At 41.1% G+C, this 26,831-nt stretch overlaps 1 protein-coding gene across 2 annotated transcripts in view; it reads right to left on the bottom strand.

Annotated features, from left to right (window-relative positions):
• Positions 1-26,813, bottom strand: part of NFKBIZ (NFKB inhibitor zeta) — a 33,533-nt gene extending 6,720 nt beyond the window's left edge. Inside the window, exons 1-6 of one of the 2 annotated variants that reach the window (XM_034957037.3) lie at positions 26,170-26,813; positions 24,664-24,739; positions 2,084-2,223; positions 1,542-1,572; positions 1,325-1,428; positions 451-1,223 (exon numbers count right to left, since the gene is read on the bottom strand). In XM_034957037.3, the coding sequence (XP_034812928.2) occupies positions 451-1,223; positions 1,325-1,428; positions 1,542-1,572; positions 2,084-2,212 (1,037 nt within the window). In that variant the 5' untranslated portion in view covers positions 2,213-2,223; positions 24,664-24,739; positions 26,170-26,813. Of the gene's footprint in view, positions 1-450; positions 1,224-1,324; positions 1,429-1,541; positions 1,573-2,083; positions 2,224-4,378; positions 7,593-24,663; positions 24,740-26,169 lie in introns of those variants that run through there. The other variant, XM_014344319.4, reaches the window with a different exon arrangement.
• Positions 26,814-26,831: the final 18 nt, after the last annotated feature.

The following is a 26,831-nucleotide window of genomic DNA, read 5'->3' as shown; positions in this document are numbered from 1 at the left end:
AAAACCCCTATACAAGAGGTATTATCATTTTACACATCAAGGAACTGAGACCTAAGGAGGTTAAATAACTTGCCCAAGGCCACAAAGACATCAGGACAGATTAAGATCAATCTACAAACCAACTCACAGTTTATCCCTAATCATGATCTAACTGTTTCTGTTCTATAGACATAGTCTACGCTGGTCTTCCAAACTCAATTAATCAAGAAGATACAGATATTTTTATCAATTTAGAACAGATTATTTGTTCAGCCAAAAAAATTTTTTGAAGGAAAACCCTTTCTTGACATACTAGCTATCACTGAGTGGCGGTTTCTATCTACACCAGTCATCTTGGTTAGCCAACCACTAACTAAGGTATACCTTGTTATACCCTAGAAAAATTATATGCTCACTAGTCCAACAAGTGTGGCTTACCTAATTAAGAACATGAGATAAAAGAATACTCACGTGTCACCATCTGCATCCTTTGAAAGAAACTGGTCTTGGGAAATATTTGCCAATTTGCTTTCTTCCTGCTCCACTTGCCACTGAAAAAGTGATTTCCCTAACTGTGTGGTGTTCATTGGATTTCCCATGTTTGAGAATGGCAGTGAAGTGTTTGAACAGTCAGAGGCCATCTCGTGCCCCACCATGGCCTCACAGGCGCTGCTGGGCATCATGCTGAAGCTGTGCAAGTGAGCATCATTTTGCTGCTGAACACTGGAGGAAGTCTGCATGGGATTAGCAATATTCTCAGATTCCCTTTGATCACCAAGAAGGGAAACTAAGCTTTGGTTTGGGCAAAACTGTGATTCTGGACCATCAAAGAGGTTTGGTTCATAAGTGGGGGACTGGGGAGGTATGGGAAAAGGACTGTATTCCAGAGTTGGTTTGTGGGTGTAGTGTGGCTGCTGCTCTACATGCTGGTTCTGTGGAGAATACTGGTACAGGGAAGCCTGGTCTATCATTTGTTGGGAGCCCCTGACTTGGAATGGTTGGCATTTCTGAGGTGGAGAAAAGACCTGCCCTCCATGGAAGTCCTGACACTGCTCTGCGGGGGAGCTCTGAGGGACCACCACGGGGTTCAGCCAGCTAACTTGAACTGTGTTCAGGGAAACGGGGCTGCATTCATTCTTAATGTTGATAATGTTCTGAAGCAGATCAGCACTGCTCTCCTGTTTGGGTTCATTGAGATGAACATCTTCCATGCTCTCCCCGGGCGTTGGTGTTTGAGGTGGTGTCTGGAAAGAAGGAAAATGCAACTTGCACACTCACTTCCTTCTAAAATTATCCCAGCAATAATTTCCAAAGGATAGTCAGAGGAAAATGGTGAGATACTTACCAAAAATTGGGAATGCAACAGAGCTGGCCTTTTGCAAGCAGGTCCATCAGACAACGAATCGGGCCCTTTCCTTTTCCCACTGTATGATACTGTGTTCTTCAATTCTGTACCCAAAGGAATACAGCCTCTGTCATCATTTTATTTTATAAATGTTACCCATAATTACACTCTATTATTTACTCCAAAGCCCTGAAAAAATTACAAATACAACTCTTACCTCTGAACTGTTCTATGTTCACACCTTGTGTCTATAAAGAAAAAAGTTTCCAATTTAGTGTATACAAAATGACTTCCTCTTAATATACATCAATAAGTAGGCTTATCTCTACCACCCTTTATAGCTTACCATAAATCTCTGATATGGTTTTTCTATCAATATTTATTTTCTATATCAATTTTTATTCTATCTTGCGACTTCCTCATTTTCACTTTCACCTTAGCTCAACGCAGGTCAAGATGAAATTAATAAGACCATTTGATTTTTCCCTTTCTAGTTAAAATGTTCCATTTCAGTTGAGCCTCTGAACTTGCCTTCATTTATTTATTCATTGAGTTTCTCTTGCCCACCTACCAGGTGTCTGGCACTGGGCTAAGGAGGATACAACAGACCAGAAAATATGGTCTCTGTCCTATGGACTTTGTCATCTATGAAAAATTTCAAGTGACTTACTTGATGACTGGACCTAGGTCATCATAATAACCCTGACAGACTAACCCCTCTCCCCAATTCTATACTCAAAGCAGAAAAATAGATGTCACCTTAAAATCATCCACAGCTTGGCCAGAAGCCTTCTGTTTATGACTTCGGATGTGCAACAGGAGTTCCTTCACTGAGTTCTTTACCCGAACACCTTGAAAGGGGCCTCTCTGCTGCCTGCCAACCCCCATATGGGGCTCAACTTTTCAAAAGAAAACAAAACATATTCCTGGTTAAATATCTTCACAGACATAAACGTTAATAATCCCAAAAGTATAGCTGTTGCCTCATGTATAAAGTCCCCAAGCAGCACATTGCAAAACCTTTCCAACTTGCTCTGGTCAATCAATGGCCTTGTGAGTCCCGAGCTCTGCTCAAAGGTCCTAAGTTGCCTGATACCTTTCTCCACTGGGTACCCTAAGAAATTAAAGTTCATAAAAATTTGGTCAAGGATCCTCAGAGCCAATAGGTAAACTCAAATTAAGCCTCTCTATCTCTCAGCTCTAACCACCCATGAGAGTGGATCACATTTTTTTCTCAGCCCTAACCACCCATGAGAATGGATGACAGATTTTGCCATCCTGACTCTCATAGTTCTATAATTATTCTTGACTTTGGAAAAACTTTGGGGAGCAAGTGATAAATGATGCACTTTTAGCTTTTTAAACCAATGGTTTTATGTTCACATAGAAATTTTAAAGTCTATCAATTCCGCTTACCTAAGAAGGCACAAAACAACTTCTTTCAAAGATCTCAATGTACGAAAACCTGACAATTAACAACGTCTTAGATTTATGTCTTATTATTTCCTTCAATTCAACTGTGCCAAAAAAGCTGCTTAAATTCACTGAGCTGAAACACATTTCTACATATGCACACAGGATTTCCCCTCATTGACTGTTTTTGGAATTACACAGGTCTTCTAAGTAAAAAGGAAATATGCTTGTTTCACTTTTAAACTTTGAAATACACTTTAGCATTTGGTATACAAGTACAGTACTCCACTTCTGATCACTATTATGTCACAACCTCTTAGTATGTGTGTTGAACACAAATTCACAAAGTCAGGAAATGAATAATTCAGCCGCTCCATCAAGTGTACAAAAATAAGATGGGGCAAGAAACAACGCATAATTTGAACATCTGTATCTATCATAAATACATGAGATAAACAGTTCAATGATAGGGTAAGTGAAACATTAGTTGGCTTTATTTTTAAGTTTAGGGATTTCAAGAGATACCAGAATTGCCAGAATCTAACACAGCATTTTTCTGGAATGACAGCAGTTAATAATCCAACGTCACAGAGAGAAAAAAATGCAGTTTCAGAAATCCCCTGTGGCTGTGTGGTAAACCAAGGGACCAGCAAAACAGTTTCAGCCAGATGAAGGCCAAATGGGGAAGAAAAGGTCCTAAACACACATTCTTTCTGGATCTGCTACGCAGTGGTTTAAATCGCTTTTCGCATGATTTTAAATGACTTAAAATGAAAATGAGAAATCACTTTTTAAAATAAATGACAACCAAAAAAGGAGTGGCTAAGAGTGGGAAACACCGGAAAGAGACGTTCTTTAAAATCATGCTAATTACTCTCAACGTTCAATTATCGAGGCGTTTTTCTAGCCTACCCACAGGGGCATCCTGTTTTCCCCCAAATTATGCAACTCGGTTCACTAAGAAAGGAAACCAATTCGCAGCCGATGAAAGATAACATTACGTCTTTCTCTGCTAGATATGGCTTATCCATTTTTTTTAAGGCACACACAACAAAAACAAGACCGCAAAAATTCCGGGCAGACTTCCGAAACTCGCCAAACTAAAGGCATAACTTGAGTTGGTTTTCAGCCCGGCTTCACCTTGATAACAGCAGTTTCCTTTTCTTTGACGGTCAAGTCTTTTTACTGAAAAATTCCATAAAAACTGAGAAATGTCATGACCTTTAACGCAATTCCCAAACCCTTATCCTCTGCTACAGCTTTCCACTAAAATATTCACAAGAAAATTACACCTACATCAGACCCCAAATCTCATCATAGTTTATTAATTATGACTCAACAAAGCTGCTTCTTAGAGAGCGAGCGATCTCCTGGTCACTCGCCCGGCAGTCAGAGCTCGGCTGAGCGGTTTCTGAAGCCCCGAGGCCCGCGGGAGGGAGCCGGTTCCGCGGGCCGGCGAAGGGCGTGTAGGTCAGGCAGGCGCCCGGCCCGGGCAAGGCAGGGAGTGGTAATTGATGGCTAAGGTGCGTACGTCCTAGCTCTAAGGAGGGCGCAGGGGCCACCCTCCATCTGGGGAGTCCCGCTCCCAACCTCCTAGGCGTGCGCGCCCCGAGTACGCAGCGGTGCGGGGTCGGCGGGTACCTGGCTGGCGCTCGGCGCGGGCGCCGCCTCTCGACCGGGACTCCACGGCGCCGCAGGAGGACACCGACGAGGCAGAGGAGAAGTCAGAGGAGTCGGAGCCGGGCGAGCCGGGCGCCGAGGGGCCCAAGACCGAGCAGCTGGCTTCGCAGGCGCCCGGGGCGGCGGCGGGCGGCGACGCGCCGTAGAAGTAGCTCAGGTTGAGCGGGCTGGTCATGAGGCCGCAGCCGCCCGCCGCGTCCCGCAGCCCCTCTCCGCCGCGGCTGTCGTCCAGCAGCTTGTCCACAATCATGCTCCCAGGCTGTGCGCTCGGGGACCCCGACACCTGCGCCACCGGCTCGCTGCGCGCGGCTGCCTCCCGGGCTGGCTCAGGGAGCTGTCGGCGGGCGGACGGCGCGGGCCAGTACGGGCGCGGCGCGGGACTGCCAGGGTATTTAACGGGCCGCAGCGTTCGCCGACCTCCCCGGCGCCCGGCCCGGCCATTGGCGGTGCCCGGGCCGCCTCCCAGCCCCTCCTCCGGATGCGTCCGATTTCCAGTAAAATGTACAGGATGAGGCAATGCGCCCTCCGCCCTCGCCCCGCCCGCCCGGCTCCGCCCAGACCGACCGGTTGTTTGCCTGCCCTTCACCTGGAAACCCGGACAGCGCGCGGCTTCCAGCCTCCCGCTTCCCGCTTCCCGCCTCCCGCCTCCCGCCTCCCGCCTCCCGCCTCCCGCCTCCCGCCTCCCGCCTCCGGGACCCCGTCCCTCGCCCGGGCCATCCCTGCCCTCTAGGCCCCCGCCGGGCCTGGGCGCCCGGGGAGAGGGCGCGCGGCGCAGGGCTGGGCCTGCAGAGGGAGGCGGGAGTCAGTGGAGGGAACCGGTTGGCCTGGTTCTTGGGGACTGGCAAGTCCTGGAAGGAGCGCGCCCCGCACCCGTCTGCCTGCCCCGGCGCGGCGAGCTGTTAGCCCAGTTAAGGCATCTCTGGAAGGTTCTTAAGGGCCTGTCTCCTCCGGCGCCCCAGCGTAGCCTCCCTTCTCAAACATAGCGTTTGTCGACGTTTTTGGGCAACATCCCGAACTGAAAGAGATGTTGGAGCATTTTTATGTTCTCAAATTATCTGCTGGGACGCAAATAATGTTTTAGGTGCAGCCATGAATAAAAAGTAATGCCACACTTCTGTATCCTTCAATACTAGAACAAAGCCATCTTAGCAAAATAATAAATACACAAACATGTAGGTGCTGTATTATATGTAGATATAACTTTTAAAATTCTGCATAGCTTTACATTGTATCTGATAAACTAACACAGTAATTTTGGCCTTTCCTATCTTGAATACTTTTTTCCAATGGATTTATACAACTATTTGTTCAAGTCCAACTAGCAAAAAATGCGGGAATGATAAGGTTAAGTACACACATGCTATGTTTAAATAAACCGATTATGATTAAATAACACAAGGGATACAAAGTTCAGTGAGCCACCTAAAAGGAGAAACAACAGGTCTGGTAGAGGAAAAAGGAGGTCAGGAGGAAAATCTTTGCAGGGGTGGTGGCATTTAAGATAGGTCCTAAAGGATGGGTGGGATTGGGGCCCACAGCATTTACAGAAAGAACAAGAGCAAAGAATTAAGGAGAGGGTTCATATTAGAGTGTATAGTCCCCTTTTACGATTGTCAAGAGGAGAAGATGACATTAAATATAAAAGATAACTTGGTGCCTTTGGGTGGAGCACCTCCGGCAGCTGAGACACTGGAATTTCATTTAATAAACATTGAGAAAACATGAATTTTAGGTAGGCAAAATTAATCTGCAAGCAGTTGAGAGAAGATGAAGAGCCCAGAGGCCATTAGGATCCACTGCAGTAGCCCAGGAGAGAAATGACTGGGCACTGGGGCAGATACAGTGGGAAAGGAGAAAGTAAATTGACAGAAAGCAGAGCTGGGCAGCATTGCTAGGGCAGAACCCACAGGTCTGGCTCTTTTGGAGGTGGGGAGAAATGAAAGGGTCCCCAGTCAGGCCATGGCTTGGAGCCATGACCAGGTGAACAGGGCCACCAGCTCCAGATCACAAGGGATCACAGAGCAGAATGTTCGGGTTTTAGGACGAAGGGGGGGACACGATGAGTTTGGATTGTTACTCAGTATTAGTAGGTGGCATAAGACCCTGGTGGGGGTAGGTCCAAAGTAAATACAGCCATACCCCACAAAATGATGTTTAAGTCAACAATGAACTCCATGTACAATGGCGGTCCTGTAAGACTGTAATACCATATTTTTACTGTTTCTTTTCTATGTTTCCATATGTTTAGATAGACAAATACCTCTGTGTTACAGTTGCCTACAGTATTCAGTACAGTAACATGCTGTGCAGGTTTATAGACCAGGAGCAATAGACTATACCATAGAGCCTAGGTGACTAGCAGGCTAGACTATCTAGGTTTGTGCAAGTGCATTCCATAATGTTCGAACAACGACAAAATCACTTAACGACACATTTCTCAGAATGTAGCTCCATCGTTAAGCAATGCATGACTGTATTTCCTTGTTTCTCACAAGTGTATTTCCCTAAAACTTCTTGCTGCCTCTCCCTCTAACTTTTTGATAACTTTAAAAAATAAAAAAGAAAACAAATCCCTTGGTTTATCTGTGGAAAACACAAGACTTCAGTAATTGCAATTCCTTGGAAACCAAAATCATTTAAAAGATGCTCCAAATAAGATGTTGAGTGTGATGGTTAATTTGATGTGTCAATTTGACTGGATTAAGGCATGCCCAGGCAGCTGGTAAAACATCATTTTGGGGTATGTCTGTGAGAGTGTTTCTGGCAGATATTTGCATTTGAATCAGTAGACAGAATAAAGTAAGATCCCCCTTCGCCAATGCGGGCAGGCATCCTGCAATCCACTGAGGGCCAGAATAGAACAAAAAGCCTGAAGCTATCTTCTTGAGCTGGGACATCCATCCTTTCCTACCCTTAAACATCAGCACTCCTGGTTCTTGGGCCTTCAGACTCTGACTAGGACTTACACCACCAGCTCACCTGGTTCTCAGGCCTTCAGGCTTGACCTAGAACTGCATCACCAGCTCTTCTGGTTCTTCAGCTTATGGATGGCAGATGGTGGGACTTCTTGGCCTCCATAATTGTGTGAGCCAATCCTTCATAATAAATCTCTTTCTACATATTTATATGTACCCTATTGGTTCTGTTTCTCTGGAGAACCCTAATACATTAGAGTTTCTCAATAAAATCTATTTGAATTTTGTTTTCTACCCACCAATATTTTATGTATAATAAAGGATTTAAATGCCCATTCAAATAAATCCGTAGAAAGTAATTTTTTACAAAATTAATTATCCTCCTGTTTTAATTAATTATCTTCCCATTTTACATGAGATATGAAAATTCAAGCCACAAATTCATGGCCTCTGGAGAACTTAATCTAGACCAAGATGGTCAACAAAAGACTAATGTTTCAAAACAAAGTTTTCTGTGCAATGCCAAAGCAATAGTACTGTTTGACAAGACCACAACCCCCAATGCCCAGAAGCCCTCCCATACACATCAAAAACAGTTAATATCGCTACAAAAAAATTTAAATGTACTTTGCTTTATGTAAATGTTGAAATACAAATTCAGTTTGATCTATTAAGTCGAATGATGGGATGCTGCCATTGTTCTAATCAAATATGGTTGAACACTCATGCTGTGGGAGACAGCCACCATGTTACAAGGACACTGTCTGGAAAAGTCAACTGAGGCCAACAGCCAGCACCAATATGCCCGCCATGTGAGTGAGCTACTTTGAAAGTAGATTCTCCAGCTGCACATCGGGCCTTCAGATGACTGCAGCTCTGGCCAACATCTTGACTATAGTCTTACGAGACACTTTGAGCCAGAACCCTCAAAAACACTCAGAGATTTCTGATGCACAAAAACTGTATACGAAATATGGGGCCTTGAGAATTTGTCCAGTTACACTGCTCCATCGAAAGCAAAGAAGAGATTAAAATCTTCATCTAACTGACTCTGAAGCCTCATCTTTTGCTTTAAAAAATGAGATTAGAGGATTCATTTACTCCAGGCTCAGAGGTACTGTCTACATCTAAAGATACTGAAAAAGATGAAATGATACATCAGAGAGTTCTGTGACAACTCATAGAGGGGAGAAATCTAATCCAAAGCTACTGGAAGAAACTGTAAAGAAGAAATAAAAATATGAGAACGCTATCTTTCCCCAGGCTTAAATGTTAATAATTTACCTTATTGTATCTTATGCAATAGAACATTTTTTAGTTTTATGGTGTCAATTAACATTGTAACACTATCTTGAGACCAATAATCCAGAGTTTCAAAAAAGGAATTGAGGGCTGGGCTGGGTGCAGTAGCTCACGCCTGTAATCCCAGCAATTTGGGAGGCCACGGCAGGAAGTATTGCTTGAGCCCAGAAGTTCAAGACCAGCCTGGGCAATATAATGAGACCCCATCTCTACATAAAATTAAAAATTAAAAAATTAGCTGGGCATGGTGGCACATGCCTGTGGTCCCAGCTACTTGGGAGGCCGAAGTGGGAGGATCACTTGAGCCCAAGAAGTCAAGGCTGCAGTAGGCTATGATCATACAACTGCACTCCAGCCTGGGTGACAGAGCAAGACCTTGTCTCAAAAAAAAAAAAAAAGGAATTGGATTTTTTTTTTTCTTTTTTTGAGACAGAGTCTCGCTCTGTCACCCAGGCTGGACTGCAGTGGCACGATCTTGGATCACCACAAGCTCCGCCTCCCGGGTTCACGCCATTCTCCTGCCTTAGCCTCCCGAGTAGCTGGGACTACAGGTGCCCGCCACCACGCCCGGCTAATTTTTTGTATTTTTAATAGAGACGGGGTTTCACCGTGTCAGCCAGGATGGTCTCAATCTCCTGATCTCATGATCCCCCACTCCTCAGCCTCCCAAAATGCTGAGATTACAGGCGTGAGCCACCGTGCCCAGCCAGAATTGGATTTTTAAGTGTAGATGTAATGAACTTTTGAAAAGTCAAAGACAATTTGGAACAGCTTTTCAAACTTGAGATGAAAAAGCCAGTATCTTACAGGATAAGTTATTGTACTGCTTTGGCTGATGAAATGAACATCATAGGTGAAAGACCAATAAAGCCTGGTAGAGTTAATTTTGCTGAATACTTTCTAGATGAAAAGTCAGCAAAAGAAATCACAGCACTGCCACTTTGCAACAATGCAGCAGCTCACTGAATTAAAGACTTAACTGCAAACTGGTTTTGTCTGCAGAATTGCACTTTTGCCTTAGAAATGGATAGATCTACGAACTGTCTGGACTTGCTATTTCGGTTATATTCATTTCCAGCACCGGCCAGTCATCAAAGGTGTTTTATTTGAATGCATGACAGCAAACACAAGGAATGCTGAAACATTCAAAATGTACAATAACTTTTCGAATCTCATCATTTATCCTGAAACAATTGTGTTTACATTTGAAATGATGGTACAAAAGCAATGGGTATAACTAATGGTGCCTTAAAACAAATCAAGGCAGCAGCAACAAAATGAACTAGTAATCATTGTATTCTTCACCACTGTCTACTTGCAGAAAGAAAAAGAATAAAAGCCAGTTTCACCTAAAAAGTCCTGGATGAAGCAGTAACAGTATTAATTGACTCTTGTATACATCATTTTAATATTTTATGTGGCAAAATGGGAAATATGCATAGAAGTTTGTGCTGCATCCTGAAATATGACAATTGTCTCAAGGAAATGCACTTGTCTATTAGCTTGAACAACATGTCATTGCCATTTGTTCTAATCAAATACTGTTTGAGTTGTGAGTTGAACTGCCCTCTGTTTTTCATGGAACACCAATTATACTTGACTGACAAACTGTTTCAGACTCAGGTATTTGTCAGTTTTTGGTTTGGTTTGGTTTTGTGTTTTAATGAACAAAGTGAGCCTGTCATGTTAAGGAAAATAACAGTATTTGTTGCCAATAATAAAATTCAAGTTTTTAAATAAAAATTACAATTTTGGGAAACTTCTGTTGGACACCTTGAGCTTGATAGCTTCCTAGTTCTAGAAGACTTTTTTGATGAGCCCAGTGATGATGCACTATTAACAAATGTGATTTTTTTATATTATATAATGAAATGTGGCAACATTTAGAAAATTTGCATAACTCAATTAACTAATAATTTCCAAATGAACAATGCAAGACATTATAAAATCACACATGGGTGAAAGAGCCATTCAAAGTGGCCAATGGATTTTAATGTATCAGAAGATGTGGCCAATGGATTTTAATGTATCAGAAGATAAAAAGTTCATTGATATGGTTTCAGGTTCCATCTTGCATCTCTCCTTTAAGGAACTACCACTTGTTTTGGTATAATATTAAATTAGAATATCCAAATTACCTGAAAAGACTATTAAGCTATTTCTTCCTTTTCCAACTACATGTGTGTATGAGACCAGATTTTCTTTATATTTTCACCAACATAAGATATTGTGACACGTTTCTTTTTTAAGAGACAGGGTTTCACTCTGTCACTCAGGCTGGAGTGCAACGGCATGATTATAGCTCATTGTAACCTCTAACTCCTGGGCTCAGTCTCTCCTCCCACCTCAGTCTCCCCAGTAGCTAGGACTACAGGCATGCCCCACCAGGCCTGGCTAATTTTTTTTATTTTTCATGTTTTGTAGAGATGGGGTCTGGCTGTGTTGCCTAGGCTTGTCTGGAACTCCTGGCTTCAAGTGATCCTCCCACCTCAGCCTCCCAACTCACTAGGATTAGAGGCATAAACCCCTGCACCTGGTCAACTGCAACAAATTAAATGCAGAAGCAAATATGAAAATCTGTTTCTGTAAAACCGGATGTTAAGAAAGTTGCAAAGATGTGAAACAATACTGTTTGCATGAAGTTTTTTTTTTTTTTTTAGAAAATACAGTTTTTAAAAATAAATTAGTAAGTACAGATTTAAATAATTTTTAGGGATCGAATGTAGGCAATGTCCTATCAGTCAACTCAAAAGTTCCAGATTGGACTCATAATTGTTGAACACCTGGTTCTGAAACCCTCCTCTCTTCTCCATCTCTAATTTCCACTATCCAAGACAGGCCTTTATCTCTTACCTGATGCAAATGATCACCCATCCAGCCTTGCCCACTTAAAACCCATCCTCCAGACTGCCATCAGCATGCCAATGGAATGCTGGAATGCCAGGAATTCTTCTAAGAATTCCTCCACACCAGGGGTGTTCAATCTTTTGGCTTCCCTGGGCCACACTGGAAGAAGAATTGTCTTGGGCCACACATAAAATACACTAACACTAATGGCAGCTGATGAGCTAAAAAAAAAAAGAAAAAAAGAAAAGAAAAGAAAATGAAAAAAGAAAAAGAAAAAACATCACAAAAGAATCTCATAATGTTTTAAGAGAGTTTATGAATTTGTGTTGGGCCACATTCAAAGCCATCCTGGGCCACATGCAGCCCATGGGCCACAGGTTGGACAAGCTTGCTCTACACTATTTAAAAATCCTTCAGTGGCTCTCTACTGCTTTTAGCATGGAGTCCAGTCTTCTTAGAATGACAGATGTCCAAGTCCTGCCTTCCTCACAAGCTTCATCTTCCTCATTACCTTCAGTAACACGAAACTGAGTATAGTTTCCCACAGCTCTGAGACTTTGCTCTTGCTGTTCTTCTCTCCTCTTCCTCAACCAAAATCTCATGCTCACTTAATACGCAACACTCACTCAAGACTCACTTAATATCCAACACTTCTGGAGCCTTTCCTGACCCTCCCTTCCTCCCCTGACCCCAACTCTCAACCCCACTTCTGGACTAAGGGCCTTTCCTCTCAGTCCCCACACAGACTTCTATCATAGCTCTTAGGATGTGCTAAAATTAACCATTTATGAGTCTGTCTCCTCTATTCCACTATAAGCTCCCAAGACATGTATCCCTTGTCAATAGCCAAGTACCTGTTACTTAGTAGGTAGTTACTTGGTACGTATTTAACTGGATGGTAGAAACAAGTGGAAATGCTTCCAAAATTATTTTATGTCAATACCGTACAGACATCAAAAGAAATACTTTGGCCCCTTGAATTAGAATCTCCTCATTCTCTGCACTTGGATTATTATAAAACTATTTTCATCTATCTTGTAAATATAAAAACCCAGCTGCCTTTTGCCCAGAATTCTTTGTAAAGAACATAAAATCTTTCAGGAGCTTTCAAAACAGATATCATCTTATATGTTGATTTGTTGAATGCTTTTCCTTAAAAATAATAATTTGTTATTATCCCCATAGCAATGTAAAACATACTTCAACATCTCAAGAAACATTTAAACTTCAGGGTATCCTAACAGATTTTTCTAATGCAGATGAGTAAATCAGTCCACATATTTTCAAATTCTAGTTATTCTTCAATATGGTAGTGCTTTATAAATGTCAGGTACTTTTCTAAGTACTGGGGCACAGCGGTACCTCAGACAAACACTAATCTGTCTTTGTGGAGCTTATACCTGGCTGTATGAACATTCTGGTCCATATGATATCCATGTAATAGAAACAATTACTATTTCTGAGATATATGAACTCAGTTCTACTGGCGCTTATATACTTCCCAATAGGCCACCTGACCAACCAGGCTATCGCACAGACAGCTGTAGTTAGTAAGTTCTGTAAGCTGTTTCCTTACAATGGTGTAACCTATTCTTTTGTATGTTTTAATCTGGAAAGATCAAAAGGTTGTCTTTAAAAGTAATTCTCTAGGTCCTGTTTGCAGCAAATTATTAGCACCTGATATCAAAGCACAGTATACCATATTGAGGAAATTTCTCCAACCAGTAACCTAATCATCATACAGATGAATTAGCAAAAGGTTTGCACATCTCAGAACATCCTGCTCAGTGCTAAGAGAATAAACTTGATACCCCGTTAAGTACTGTATGTATAGTATGTACAACTTTGCATATTATGGACTGATTGTGTGAAGACAAAATTAATAGTGTCCCCGGAGTCATCTCTCTGCAACTTCCTTTTATATGAAAGCATCAAAGGAGATGCCATATACCACTTTGTCCTCTTCACAAATATTTTCTGAGCACCCACTATGTGTGAGTGAGTCATCCACTATGTAAAGTAACTCCACTGCTTCCCAGCAGGTACACAAGGTCTGTCCCCTGATGGGCGGCCAGAGAGGCACCTTGCACAAAGTCAGGTCACACAGTTGAACATCCCAATAAACAGATGCCTTATAAACAGACCCTGAATCACAGCAATGCTACAGTACCCTGAAATACCTTTGCAGCATCCCATCTTTCTAGCCCAGCAGAAATCCAAGTGTTTAAACCAAAAACAAAACAAATTTTTCTTCCCCTTTAACATTTCATTTCTAAAGAAATGAAAAGTTCTTCCATTTGATTTCAGAAAATATCCACATACTATAAAATGCATATGGTTCATACAAAATCATATATATGAAGGAGTGATGTTTGGTGTTAGTCTGAAGGGCTACCTGTGTACCACACTCTCTAATAGTAATAATCAAAACTCACACAAAACATCCACATGAAACAAATGCACTTTCCTAACTTTCACCCTGTAAATGGTTCTTAGCTCATGAGAGTGTTTTCTGGTTTCTATTTATAATGATGAACTTTATCCACTATAGACACCAAGAGGTAAAAATGAGGTAGGTGAGCTTTGTCCAAAAAGGCAGAGAGCATTACAAGTTCCATGGCTTCTTCTGCTTTCTCTGACTTGTTGACAACTCCAAAAGTTTCATTTCCACACATATGAATGAAAGCATCCTCCTAAACACTGAATGTGGGAATACTGTCAACTCTTGCCTGCTTTAAAGGACACTAAAATCTGAACTGCCTTAAAACAGAATGGTGAAGGACCAAAAAGTATCTTCTAATCCCAACTCCCCTTTCTCCCTCCTTTTTTCCTCTCCATTCTTCTTTGTGACACTCTTTCCTACACAAATCCGCAGATTCGAGACAGTAATACATAGTTCAAAATTACCCATCCCTGTACCCTTCTACTGTAAAAAATGTACATGCTCTGGGAAAGGACCTCAGTTTTCAGGAAGAAAACTAATAAGCTAATTTACATTGTACTACAAATAAATGATAACTGTTACTTTTCCTGGTAATATTTACTTTTTAAGGAGAAAAAAAATTTTGAAGGCAATTAACCCCAAAGAACTGAATATTTTATAGTTGAATTTTAGGATCCACAGAAATTAAGAAAATTTTTGACAAAAGACCCTTCACCATTCCTTTGTATGAGGTTTGGCCTACATGGATCTGCAAAGGCCTAAAGCTAAGAAACTTCTAACCATTATACTTTTCCTTTATATTTTGACTTAAACCTCTTTTCCCCCAAAGAAAAGGCTAAATTTGGAAGGTGAGTTAAATTGAGCTTAAATTGAGCTCACTAATCTAGAAATGGAGTACAGTACTTGTAAATGTTCAGTACATAGTTGCTTCATAAACATGTTGATTAGAATTTATGTTTTGCAAAACTTTCATATCCAAAATCTTCTTCCCCCTTCCCTTTTTAATACAGGTAACACATATTTGTCAAACTGAATGAGGGATAAGAATATAATTTTATGTCTTATTTAAAGGCATGAATGCCTTATATGCCACATTTTTTCAAGAAGAATTTTAATTCTGGAACTTTTAATTCAGAATTTAAAACTTGAGGTTTTTTGTTTTGGGGGATTTTAAGAAATTTTTGTTTGTTTTTATAAGTCTCTAGGGATTTATATTGAATTTCTGTAAACAAGGACAGTAGTGTGTGCCAGACAGAAAGACTAGTTATAAAAATATTTAAGATCTGAGGAGAAATCAGCTTATATCATATGTAACATATATTAATACCAACAAAATAATAAATTATAGATCCATAATATAATAATACTTTGGAACACTGATAATGTTTATAATAGCTACCACTATTTAATATCTGCCATATGCGGAATACTATGTACTTTATATACACACATTATCTCTAACGTATGTAACAGCTGGGAGAATGGTCAAAGAGCGAGGTAAAATATGCAGTTATGAAATCTTGCCAAACACAATGCATACTAACAGACAAAATACATCAAACATGCATGGCTATCAACAGGAAGAATTTTATGAAGGGATAATTTAATACTGGAATTAGTGAGGAAAACTGAATTCTCAGTTACTGAAAGACTATGCAAATTTAATACAAAGTTGATGACAATTATTTATTCAAACAATCACCTTACCTCCCCAAAATTGCTTTTGCTTACATTTTCTGGATACTTTAGGCCAGGAGTTGGCAACTACGGCCTGCAGGCCAAATCCAACCTATTGCACAGCTGTCACCTAAAAATGGTTTTTACATTTTAAAATGATTACATTTTAAATGTTTATATAAGTGCCTGCATAATATCCTCCATCTTGTCTCTTGGCCCACAAAACCTAAAATGTTTACTATTTGGCCCATTACAGAAAAAGTCTGCCAACCCTTGCTTTAAGCAAAAGTGCTTAGAGGCACTGCAGCGTCATGGCTTTGAAGCCTGCATACCTATCTGTAGCATTTACCAGCTACGTGACCTTGGGCAAATCTCTTAATCTCTGAGCCTCAGTTTACTTGCCTATAAATTGAGATACTAGTATCTAAATCAAATTTCTAATATGGCATGAGATAATGTACAATGTATGTCAAGTACTTGACACATCCTAGATGCTTAATAAGTGTTAGTTCCATTCGTGTTCCCATAAATTATTATGACCATTGAGTAAATCTCCCTCTTATTTGTGTGCATATGGCTACAGGGAATGGAAAATGATAGATTACAGGTTGGACAAAAGCTGTTAGTCATACCTTGCATCTATATTGAATTTTTCTCCCAGAGCACTTTCACACGTATGCAATCAAACTGATTACAAAAGAGCATAATTATAAAAATATCATAACTGTAGAATTTGTAAGTCAGACAACTATTATAGTGAACAGTTCTTAAAGATGTACTAAACTGGCCATAGGTTCAGTAAACAGGTTCTCTTGTTGATGTCCTTCTCTTTTTCTCTTTTTTCCAACAATCATGCTCAGAATTTCATCTCCTAATCTGATTCTGGATTTTATAGACTTGTCCTGTTGCCCTGCAGAGTGTCCTCTTCCCATCAGCCTACATCATTCCATACGGTGTTAAACGTCCATAAAATTCTAGCAGACTAGGGTCTGGGGGACCAAAAGTTAATTCGGCAGTAAAGAGGAGAGGATGGAAACCAACAAAGACACCCTTTAGTTTTACATGTTCTCTGTTCAGTTTAACTCTCAGATTCTTTGATCTGTGATTCTCAACCCTGTGTTTTCCACCTGACAGGTATGGCATGCCCCATCAGAAAGGTGCTCTGTGGCCTGTATGATTTTTCTTTTTTTTTTTTCTTTTTTCTTTTCTTTTTTTTTTTTTTTTTGAGACAGGATCTCACTCTGTTGCTCAAGCTAAGTGCTGTGGCTCAATCACCCACTATGATTTTCAAAAAGGGGATGTGTGGCCCTTGAAAACACTTCCTCAGTGATTTTTTAATAGTCCTTTAAGGAGGAATTCCCCATCTGCTGAAGAGTCACTGCTTTAAATGACTTAACACAATAATTCTAGTGCCAGGTATACCACTCAGACTAGTGAAAAAGAAAAGCTAGATTTACTGAGTCTTCACCTGTATAAAATACAAGTAGATTCACATTTACCTTTGATTATGATCCCTTAGAAAAAGGAAAGAGAGTGGACTTGGTTTAAATGCCTATCCTACCTAAGGTTGTATTTTATGACTTCATCACACCATCCCATAATTGACACTACTCCCAGAGAAAAGAATGGAGAATGGTGTAAACAGATTTCTTATGTTCATATGATCTGGCACCCACATCGGTACAATGAGATGGGAATCTTTAAATACAGGTATGGCGAGCAAAGGGAAAAGAGACCTCACAGAAACCAAGGACTCCACAAATAACCTTTGAAAGTTACAAAAAATGTAAAAGTAGATATGAATAGATAGCCTGATCAAAGTAACCAGAGTGCTGAAATGCCTGGCTTTTTAAAGAGAGTCATAACTACTTTGTCATAAAGAAATGATGTAGCAGAGAAGAGACCAGGTGATCTTGGTTTGGGGAAAGTACAAGTTAAGGGAAAACACAGAAACAAACCCAAGTTTTTAGGTTGGATATTTAGAGATTCTCAAACACATGTGTCTGTACGTTCATTTATTAAAAGACATTTGTTAAAGAACAAATTTTTACTTTAAGAAAAGATAAAAGGGAAATATCCAGCAATCTAATTATCAAATTAAATTATATTGATTATAGAAATTCACCTATTCATGGATTCACTCAGTAAATATTTATTGACCACCTACAATGTTCCGGACACGCTTCCAGATACTACGAATATAGTACTGAACAGAAAGGCCATCGATGCCCTTACAGAGCTTACATTCTACTGGGAAAGACAGACAATAATCAAAAAGCTATATAAGATAATGCCAGGTGGCCATGATGTGCTGAGAAGAAAAGCAAAGCAAGGTCAAGGAAGAAAGCCAGAGGTGTTATTTTACGTAGAGAGTTCCCGGAGAGCCTCCCTACTATCCTCCAAACCAGTGTGACAACAAAGCAGTTTCAGATGTGAGAATTCTTGTCTCTTGTCCTTTTTGAAGTCTGAGCAATCTTACCCACTTCCACAGGTTCAGTTCTGACCTGTCTAGAGTTGATTCCTATTACTAGCTCTGACCTTTTCTCTGAGTTCTAATTCCATGTTGCCAAGAGTATAATCAAGTCTAAAATGAAACTTGCCATATTCCCCACTCTGTCCCTCTACCCTCACCAAAGGATTATCTTCATTTTTCCAGAAACCTCTAGAGGAATTAAAGATTTGACTGTTTCTACTCTTTCATTCCACTATAGAAAAGTGTTAATAGTTCCCTCTCCGAAATGGTCCCCATTCATCCCTTAGTACTCTACTAATTCTAACTACCTTTATGTTTAAGAGTAGCTAGAAGTTTGCTTGAGGAAGCAATGATATTCATGTTTTCCCCTGCTGAACCACAATTGGACCTTATGACCTTCCATATCAAAACTAAATGTCTGTGCCTGGTTTTCACATCCTCTAAAATCAAGCTACATCAAACCTATCTGTTATGGACTGAATGGTGTCCCCCCAAAATTCACATGTTGAAGTCCTAACCCCCAGTACCGCAGAATGTGGCTATGTTTGGAGATGGGGCCTTTAAAGAGTGTAAGTTAAAAATGGGCTGTCGGGGTGAGTCCTCATCTAATCTGACTGGTATCTTTATAAGAGGGTAGAGACACCAGGGATGCCCATGCACAGAGAAAACGCCACACGTGAGGACGTAGTGAGAAGGCGGCCATGTACAAGTCAGGAGAGAGGCCTCGGAGAAACCAAACCTGCCAACACCTTATCTTGAACTTCCAGTCTCCCAGAACAGTGAGAAACAGATTTCTGTTGTTTAAGCCACGCAGCCTGTGGTATTGTGTTACGGCAGCCCTAGCAAACTAAAACATTATCCCATCATACTTCTATCTCTATTCTTCAGCATGCAGTCCTTATGAATATCTTCTAAAATAGCACACTAATTCTTGCCTCCAAATTTTTACCCGAGCTAGAATTCTTGCCTGTAATATTCTTCTTCCCTTGATTAAAAGCATGGGGTTCTGAAGTTAAACAAACCTGGGTTCAAATCCAAGCTCCATTCACTTAATAACCGTCCAGCTTTAATTAATTTCTCTAAGACTCTTTTCTCATCCATAAAATGGGTATATTAACTGCATTCAGCTAGTAGGTAGGTTAAATGTGGTAGTGTCATGAGATGCCTAGCACAACTCCTGGCACATAATATACACTCAATGATGGTAGTTATAATTATTACTCATTTTTCAAAGTTCTAATTAATACTTCATTGTTAAGCATTTTGGCCTCTTTGGACCATCGGCCCAACTTGAAGAGAACATAGGAGAAGAGGAGGACCACAGAGTCAAGTCTGGAACCCTTCAGGGCCCTGATGCTGCCTGCAAACAATGGACAGCAGATGTGATGGGGAGCCATTCAGGGGTTTCGAACAAGATAAAAACACGATCACAGTGGCAGCTGTGTGGAAGTGATCAGGAAAGACTCTGCAACAGTCAATGTGACAGGTCATGGAGGTCTGAACTGAAGTGGTGCTCCTGGGCATGGAAAGAGGGGAACTGTTTAGAGATTTCACACATTTAATCTATAGGCAAGAGACTGAACACAGAAAGACAGGGGAGGGGCCGGGTGTGGTGGCTCACGCCTGTGATCCCGGCACTTTGGGAGGCTGAGGCGGGTGGATCACCTGAGGTCAGGAGTTCGAGGCCAGCCTGGCCAACACAGTGAAACCCCATCTCTTCTAAAAATACAAAAATTAGCCGGGCGTGGTGGCGGGTGCCTGTAGTCCCAGCTACTCTGGAGGCTGAGGCAGGAGAATTGCTTGAACCCCGGAGGCAGAGATTGTAGTGAGCCAAGATAGAGCCACTGCACTCCAGCCTGGGTAACAGAGTGAGACAGGAAAGGAAAGCGAAAGGGAAAGGAAAAGGGAAAGGAAGGAAGGAAGGAAAGAGAAGGAGAGAGAGAGAGAAGGAGGTAAGGGAAGGGCAGGGCAGGGCTGGGCAGGGAAAAGAGAGATGAGGGTCAGAGGTAACTCCAAGGCCTTGAGGATGATAGTGGTGGCACAAAGAACAGAAACCTGAAAGCCAGCTGAAGGAGAGTTGGGGAGGTACCAAGTCTGATTTTAACCTTCACATTCTGTTCCCTGCACTGCTCCTGCCACTCTACCTCACCCCTTATCTGCACTCTGATTGGGGCAGTCTCTGTGCCCTACTTATCCAGTAAAATTTCAAGAAAGAATCTAAAAATTAATTCCCACCAAGGCATCAACAGTAACCCTTCTTAAAGGTTATTTGCATTTTAAGAGAGGCTCCCAAAAATGAACAACCATGAAGTTTGGAGAGCCAACAAACCTAAGTGAGGTATGGGGTGGAGAAAGCATGTCCTTTAACATTATTATCACCACCCAGTCCACCTCCTGCCTGCTACAATTTGGCTGCAATCTGTCACTCTGCCCTAGATTTTGACATTAGTGTTGGGTTTAACAATCCCTTTCTTATCTAAATGCTGGATACTGTTCAATACTAGAGGTAAACACACAGAACTGTTTTCATTGGCTGTTTACAAGATACGAAACCTTACCACAGAAGAGCAGGGTTGGGAAGGTCCATGATATATCAGCCTCTGCCATCTTTCAGACAGCTCATCTCTCAAGACACTAGAAATGCCAAGGGTAAATTTGGCAGCCTTGCCCAGTGATCACTTTCAGTTTCCAAACTCTTATCTTCCACCTCAAATTAAACGCACCTCCTTTTCCCATAGCAAACATACAACATAGAAAGTTCTTATGGCCTTCAGAACAACTTTTCACAGCTGTTATGATTAAAAAATAAATCATCATTTCATTTTTTTTCCACCCTGGGTTATTTGTTCAACCAAAATTTATGAAGTCACCCTGTGCTATGCTACAGAGGTGAGGGAATGGGTGTGGAAGGGGAGGAGAAGGGTAAAAATCAGAACTCACACAATTCCTATCTTCAAAGTGTCCTCAGTTCATCTTCATTCACAAGACCTAATCCCCACATCTATGGATCACCTTTGTAGCTCTGGCCCTTTTAAACCTCCAGCAAGCCTCCCTAGGTTTAAGATGTGGAACTGCACTGCCAGCGGTCCAAATTTCCAAAAAGATCTGACCCACATGGAATCTAAGTGCATTACCTCAATGATTCTCATAGGAGTTATTCTCAACCATGCACATCTTCATAAGTGTGTGCACTGTAGTATGTGGACATGCAAGGGTGAATAAATAGGAGACGGTGTTTTAATAGTGGTGCCGAATCACTGCGCAGATTTACTCAGAACTTCGTGTCATTTTCTATCACATATTCATGGTGTACGCACTTATTCACTGCACTGTGCCAAATACTGCACAAAATGAATTAAAAACAAATTCATCATGGTGCATCCACTGTGTAGAATAGTATGGCAGTTCCTAAAACAATTAAACATAGAATGACTTGACATATCCCCAAAAGTAAAGAAAGCAAGGATTTAAACAGATACTTGTACACCCATGTTCACAGCAGCATTATTCATGATAGCCAAAAGAAACAATCCAAGTGTCCATGGACAGATGAATGGATAAACAAAGTGTGGTATGCACACCTACACACACGCTGGAATATTATTCGGCCTTAAAAAGGAAGGAAATTCTGACATTTATACAACATGAATGAACCTTGAAAATATTACGCTACATGAAATAAACCAGTCATAAAAAGATAGGTATTATATGATTCCACTTACATAAGGTATGTAGAGTCATCAAATTCATAGAGACAAAAAGTAGAGTGGTGGTTGCCAGGGACTTGGGGGAGGGAGAAATGTAGAATTATTGTTTAATGGATATGCAGTTTCAGTCAAAGGGAAGATGAAAAAGTTCTAGAAATGGGTGGTGGCAAAAGTTGTAATATGAAAGTGTAATACAGTTAGTGGCACTGAACTGTACACTTAAAAATGGATAAGATGGCAACTTTTATGTATCTTTCATCACAATTTAAAAATATATATTTAAAGTATTTAAGGATATAATCAATAAAGCTTTCCTGAAATAAATATGAAGCCAGGCATGGTGGCTCACACCTGTATCCCAGCACTTTGGGGTCCAAGGTGGGAAGATCCCTTGAGGCCAGGAGTTTGAGACCAGTCTGGGTAACATAGCAAGCCCCATCTCTACAATAAAAAATAAAAAAGAAAGAAAGAAAGAAAAAAGAACAAAGAAGCTTGGCATGCTGGCATGCACCTGTAGTAGTCCCAGCTACTGATGAGGCTAAGGCAGGAGGATTACTTGAGCCCAGAAGGTAGAGGACACAGTGAGCTATGATCATGCCACCATGCCACTGCACTCCAGCTTGGGTGGCAGAGCAAAACTCTGTCTCAAAAAAAAAGGCAAAACTTTGGGAGGCTGAGGCAGATGGATCACTTGAGGTCAGGAGTTCAAGACTAGCCTGGCAAACATGGTAAAACTCCACTCTACTAAAAATACAAAAATTAGTTGGGCGTGGTGGCATGTGCCTGTAGTCCCAGCTACTCAGGAGGTTGAGGCATGAGAATCACTTAAACTCAGAAGGCGGAGTTTGCAGTGAGCCAAGAAGGGGCTACTGCACTCCAACCATGGGCGACAGAGGGAGATTCTGTATCCAAAAAAAAGAAAGGAGAGAGAGAGGAAAAAGAAAAAGAGGAGAAGGAGGAGAAGAAGGAGAAGGAGAAAAAGGAGGAGGAGGAGAAAAGAGAAAAGAAAAGAAACTAAAAACGTTGTTCCCCCTCTGGAAACCAGTACTTTTAAAATCCATGAAAAATGAGGATGTAGACACAAAGCAAGACACAAAAAGACAACAAACCACAGAAAAATCTTTTGACCTCAGTTGAATAAGTACATGCAGAGCATTTACAATGACATGTCTCAACCTTTCTTTCAGTATTAGACCCCACTACAGGGTCTTTTTAGACATCTTTTTCCTAATCATCCCCTGATGAAAGTTTAATATCACAGATATACTGTATATCTATTATGTACTATGGCCCTTTGGGGGCCACAAACTATTGTAATAGCTAAGATTTTTCCCTGAAGAACCCATTTTTGCCCTCTTGGAGATAATATCACCCTCTCTAAGAACGCATGATTTACAATATTAGACCCTCTACAGATTCACAGTACTAGGCTGTCTAGCAAACTTGACTGAAACAATCAGAGGAATGGGGATGCACATAAACTACTCAATGCTAAAACATATCCAAAAGTCTTCTACCAATATTAAAAGTGCCTGCATGTTGCTAAATATCTGAACAAACAGTGAAAAAATCATTTTTAATGTCTCCAAATATCTGGAGGTTGGCATTTTATAGATATAACATCTAGGTAATTAACAGTATTTTGATAAGTTTAATTCAGATATTTGGTATCATGTATAGAGAATGTAGCATTGTGATTATTGTTTAATACAACCATGACAGAATTCACCATTTGTCGTGGTTATATTTCCCATTCTATCAAAAAGACACATGCACCTGTATGTTCACTGCAGCACTTACTTACAATAGCAAAGACATGGAATCAACCTAGATGCCCATCAACAGTGGACTAGATAAAGGAAATGTGGTACGTATACACTGTGGAAATCTACACAGCCATAAAAAAGAATAGAATCATGTCCTTTGCAGCAACATGGATGCAGCTGGAGGCCATTATCCCAAGTGAATTAACACAGGAACAGAAAACCAAATACCACATGTTCTCATTTATAAGTGGGAGCTAAACATTGGATACTCAAGGACATAAAGATGGCAACAAAGACACTGAGGACTGCTAGATGGGGGAGAGAGGGAGGAAAGCAAGGGCTGAAAAATAACTATGATCAGTACCTGGGTGATGGGATCAGTTGTACCCCAAACCTCAACATCACACAATACACCCAGGTAACAAACCTATACATGCACCCCCTGAATCTAAAATAAAAGTTGAAGTTACAAAAATAAATAAATAAAATAAAGCTAATTACAGCTATCTAAAAAATGCTGTAGGGCTAAATGAGATCTTGCTGGTAAGCTCCCAAAACAAGTGTTTAATAAGTGTTAATTCCCAATCCACTAACTCCATCAGCGGCAGTAAATATTTTCATTTGCTACGTTTGAAAAGAAGGTATTTTACTTCACAGACAATCCCAAATTAAAGGAACAGAAAGTGCTTCAATCAGAAACCACATATGCTAGTTTTAAGGAGCCTCTTCACCAAAACTGAGAGGGGGCATGATGCTCTCCAAGCCTGTTAAAGATTACATAACCCTGAAACTGTCAGTAAGCAGAGAGCTGAATTCCCCTCTTAGATGTATTCATATGTCCTCTTGCTATGGAAAATAGCAGAAATTCAACAACTTGGTTTAAAAAAATACTACTAAACCACACACACACACACACACACACACACAATCTTAGTTCTCATGAAATCACAGTAAAATGCCTATAAATAAAATTCATAGTAATTTTGTAGCAACTTCAAAAAAATGTCTAATTTAAGAGAAAAATCTTAGAAAAATCCCACCGCCCCTTTTGACATCAGCCAGAAGCTAGGTAAACAAGCTGGATGCTACTTGTTTAGAAATATCAGCCCTTCTCACCCTCGAGAGTTCAGCATCAGGCCAAGAAAGCCAAAAGGTGAAGTTCAGCCAGGGCCCTCGAGATCTTCTTGTTAACCTGGGAGAAAAAAATCAAGAGGCCTCCAGATCAGTGTCAGCTATGAGCCAAAAGAAAATGGTGTTTTCAGGAGCAATTCATTATTGGTCTCAGAACAATTAGAAAATCTTTCCCCTCAGTAATGCTTTCCATGGCTCTGTAGCTTCTGAAAGGGTTTGTTTTGCTCTCTGAGAGCTTTCTTGTCTTGTCTGTTACAGGACAAGAAAGAGAAGGGTTTGCCTCCTCTTCCTCAGTGAGGAAAAGTCTGTATCTGAACAGCTGGATTATGCTGACCTCGGTCATCACCTCCACACTGGAGAGGATGCTGCCAAATGTTTCCGTCATCTGCACTGTGCACTGATGTCATGTGCTAACTCCTCTCAGACTGACTCTGCCACCGCAGTGCTCCACGCCTGTACCCTGCCCAACTGTGTCTTTGGCCTCAGCAGGATGATGTTAGAAAGACGGTGGAGAGGGGTGGTGGACCATACACCATATTCTGAGGCCAAATAAATAAACAGGCAGGGTTATCTGCCTGTTTAGATGATCTGTGTGGCTGATGCCCTGCTCCATCAGGGATTATGCGGGGTGGTGAATGAGACTAGGATAAACTTTTCTCTCCTTTTATTGTCTAAACAACCTACTGTCTAACAGAAGCAAAAAAATATTCCACCCAGCCAGATATTTCTTTAGATGTCAGATTTAAATAGAGGAAATATATATTACCAAATGCTTAAAATTTACATAACTGTCATCCTCTTTGGGACAGCACCTTCAGCCACTGCAGCGAATTCACTAATCCCAATGAAGAGAATCTCTAATCCATTCTATTTAGAAATGTGCTTTTATTCAAACAAAACCCCTTAACATATACAGATTATCATGAATCTGGGGGTCCAGCCAAATCATCAAATTTCAGGTTTTCCTCATTCATAAAATGGCCATTCATACATTTTAATTTTACAGCTGTAAGAATGAATGAGGGCATGCTATAAAGTATTTCAATTTACTCTGATATATTTTCCCATATAGTTTCATGCCTACGGTTGGTGGGAAAGTACACCTCTAAACCCACACATCAAATCTCCTGGGAGACTTCTGCCTCGGGATATCATAGTTCTAGGTCACTGACAGAAGATAAAGTGTTACATTAGATTTATGATACTTCATCACCCATTCTATCGATCTCCTCCATTAGTATCTCAGTCCTTCCTGGGCCTTTAAAGCAAACAGACATGATTCTTGCTATTACTAAACTACAAAAACATCCCAGATTTTCTTTCTCCAAAAAACTATCCCCCAATATTTTGCCCCAAAGCAAGTATGGCTACTCAAACATAAGAGAGTGACTCCAAAGTTAAGAATCTGACTATGGGAATAGGAAAGAAAAAGAAAAAAAAAATCTTACCATTTAAGATATTTTAATAAAATATCAAATAATAAAAATATACCTTTGTGTTTGAAGAGTCAAGTCACACAAATACGTAAGAGCAAATCAATTGTTTCCAGCTGTAATCAGCGATAATAACCCAAGTACGTGACAGCATGAGAAAGACGATCAGTTTCCTTTTGCGGTTACATGATAAGCAGCAGCTAAGCAGCCTTTTTCTCTAAGAACTCGCCGTCTGACCTCGTGGCAAGAGGAGGCCAGCCCCTCTCACTGGCGCCCTTTATAGCGTTCGCTTTCAGTTCTCCACTCAAGTGAGGACGGGGGCGGGGGAAGCTAAGAGCCTGTTTTCTAAAATGCAGAATACGGTCATCCTCTCTTTCGAACCGGGTTGCGTGGGCACTGAGGAGGGCCACAGGAGGCAGGGAGGGGGCAGCGAGGCCTAGATTTGTGGATTTTTTTTCTGCACACTGGAAATTCCCAGACCAAAAAGGTACCGACCCGAGTCCCGGACATTCCCCTCGAGGGCCGGCTCCAAGACCTGGACTGGAGCCGCAGGGAGGAATCAGAGGCAACATCTACAAACAAAACTTTTTCCTTAAAGACGTCCTTTTAAAATGTCCTAGTGAATCTCCTGATGGGCATTAGAGTTGCCTTCTCATTAGATTCACCTCATCTTATTTCGCTTTTTCTGTGTGGCCCCTAAACGTGAGGGTGCAGTGGGCG

The sequence above is a fragment of the Pan paniscus genome, chromosome 2, assembly GCF_029289425.2.
Source record: "Pan paniscus chromosome 2, NHGRI_mPanPan1-v2.0_pri, whole genome shotgun sequence".
Taxonomy (NCBI): domain Eukaryota; kingdom Metazoa; phylum Chordata; class Mammalia; order Primates; family Hominidae; genus Pan; species Pan paniscus.
Note: the sequence above shows the minus strand (reverse complement) of the source record. Positions and strands in the feature narration are given on the sequence as shown.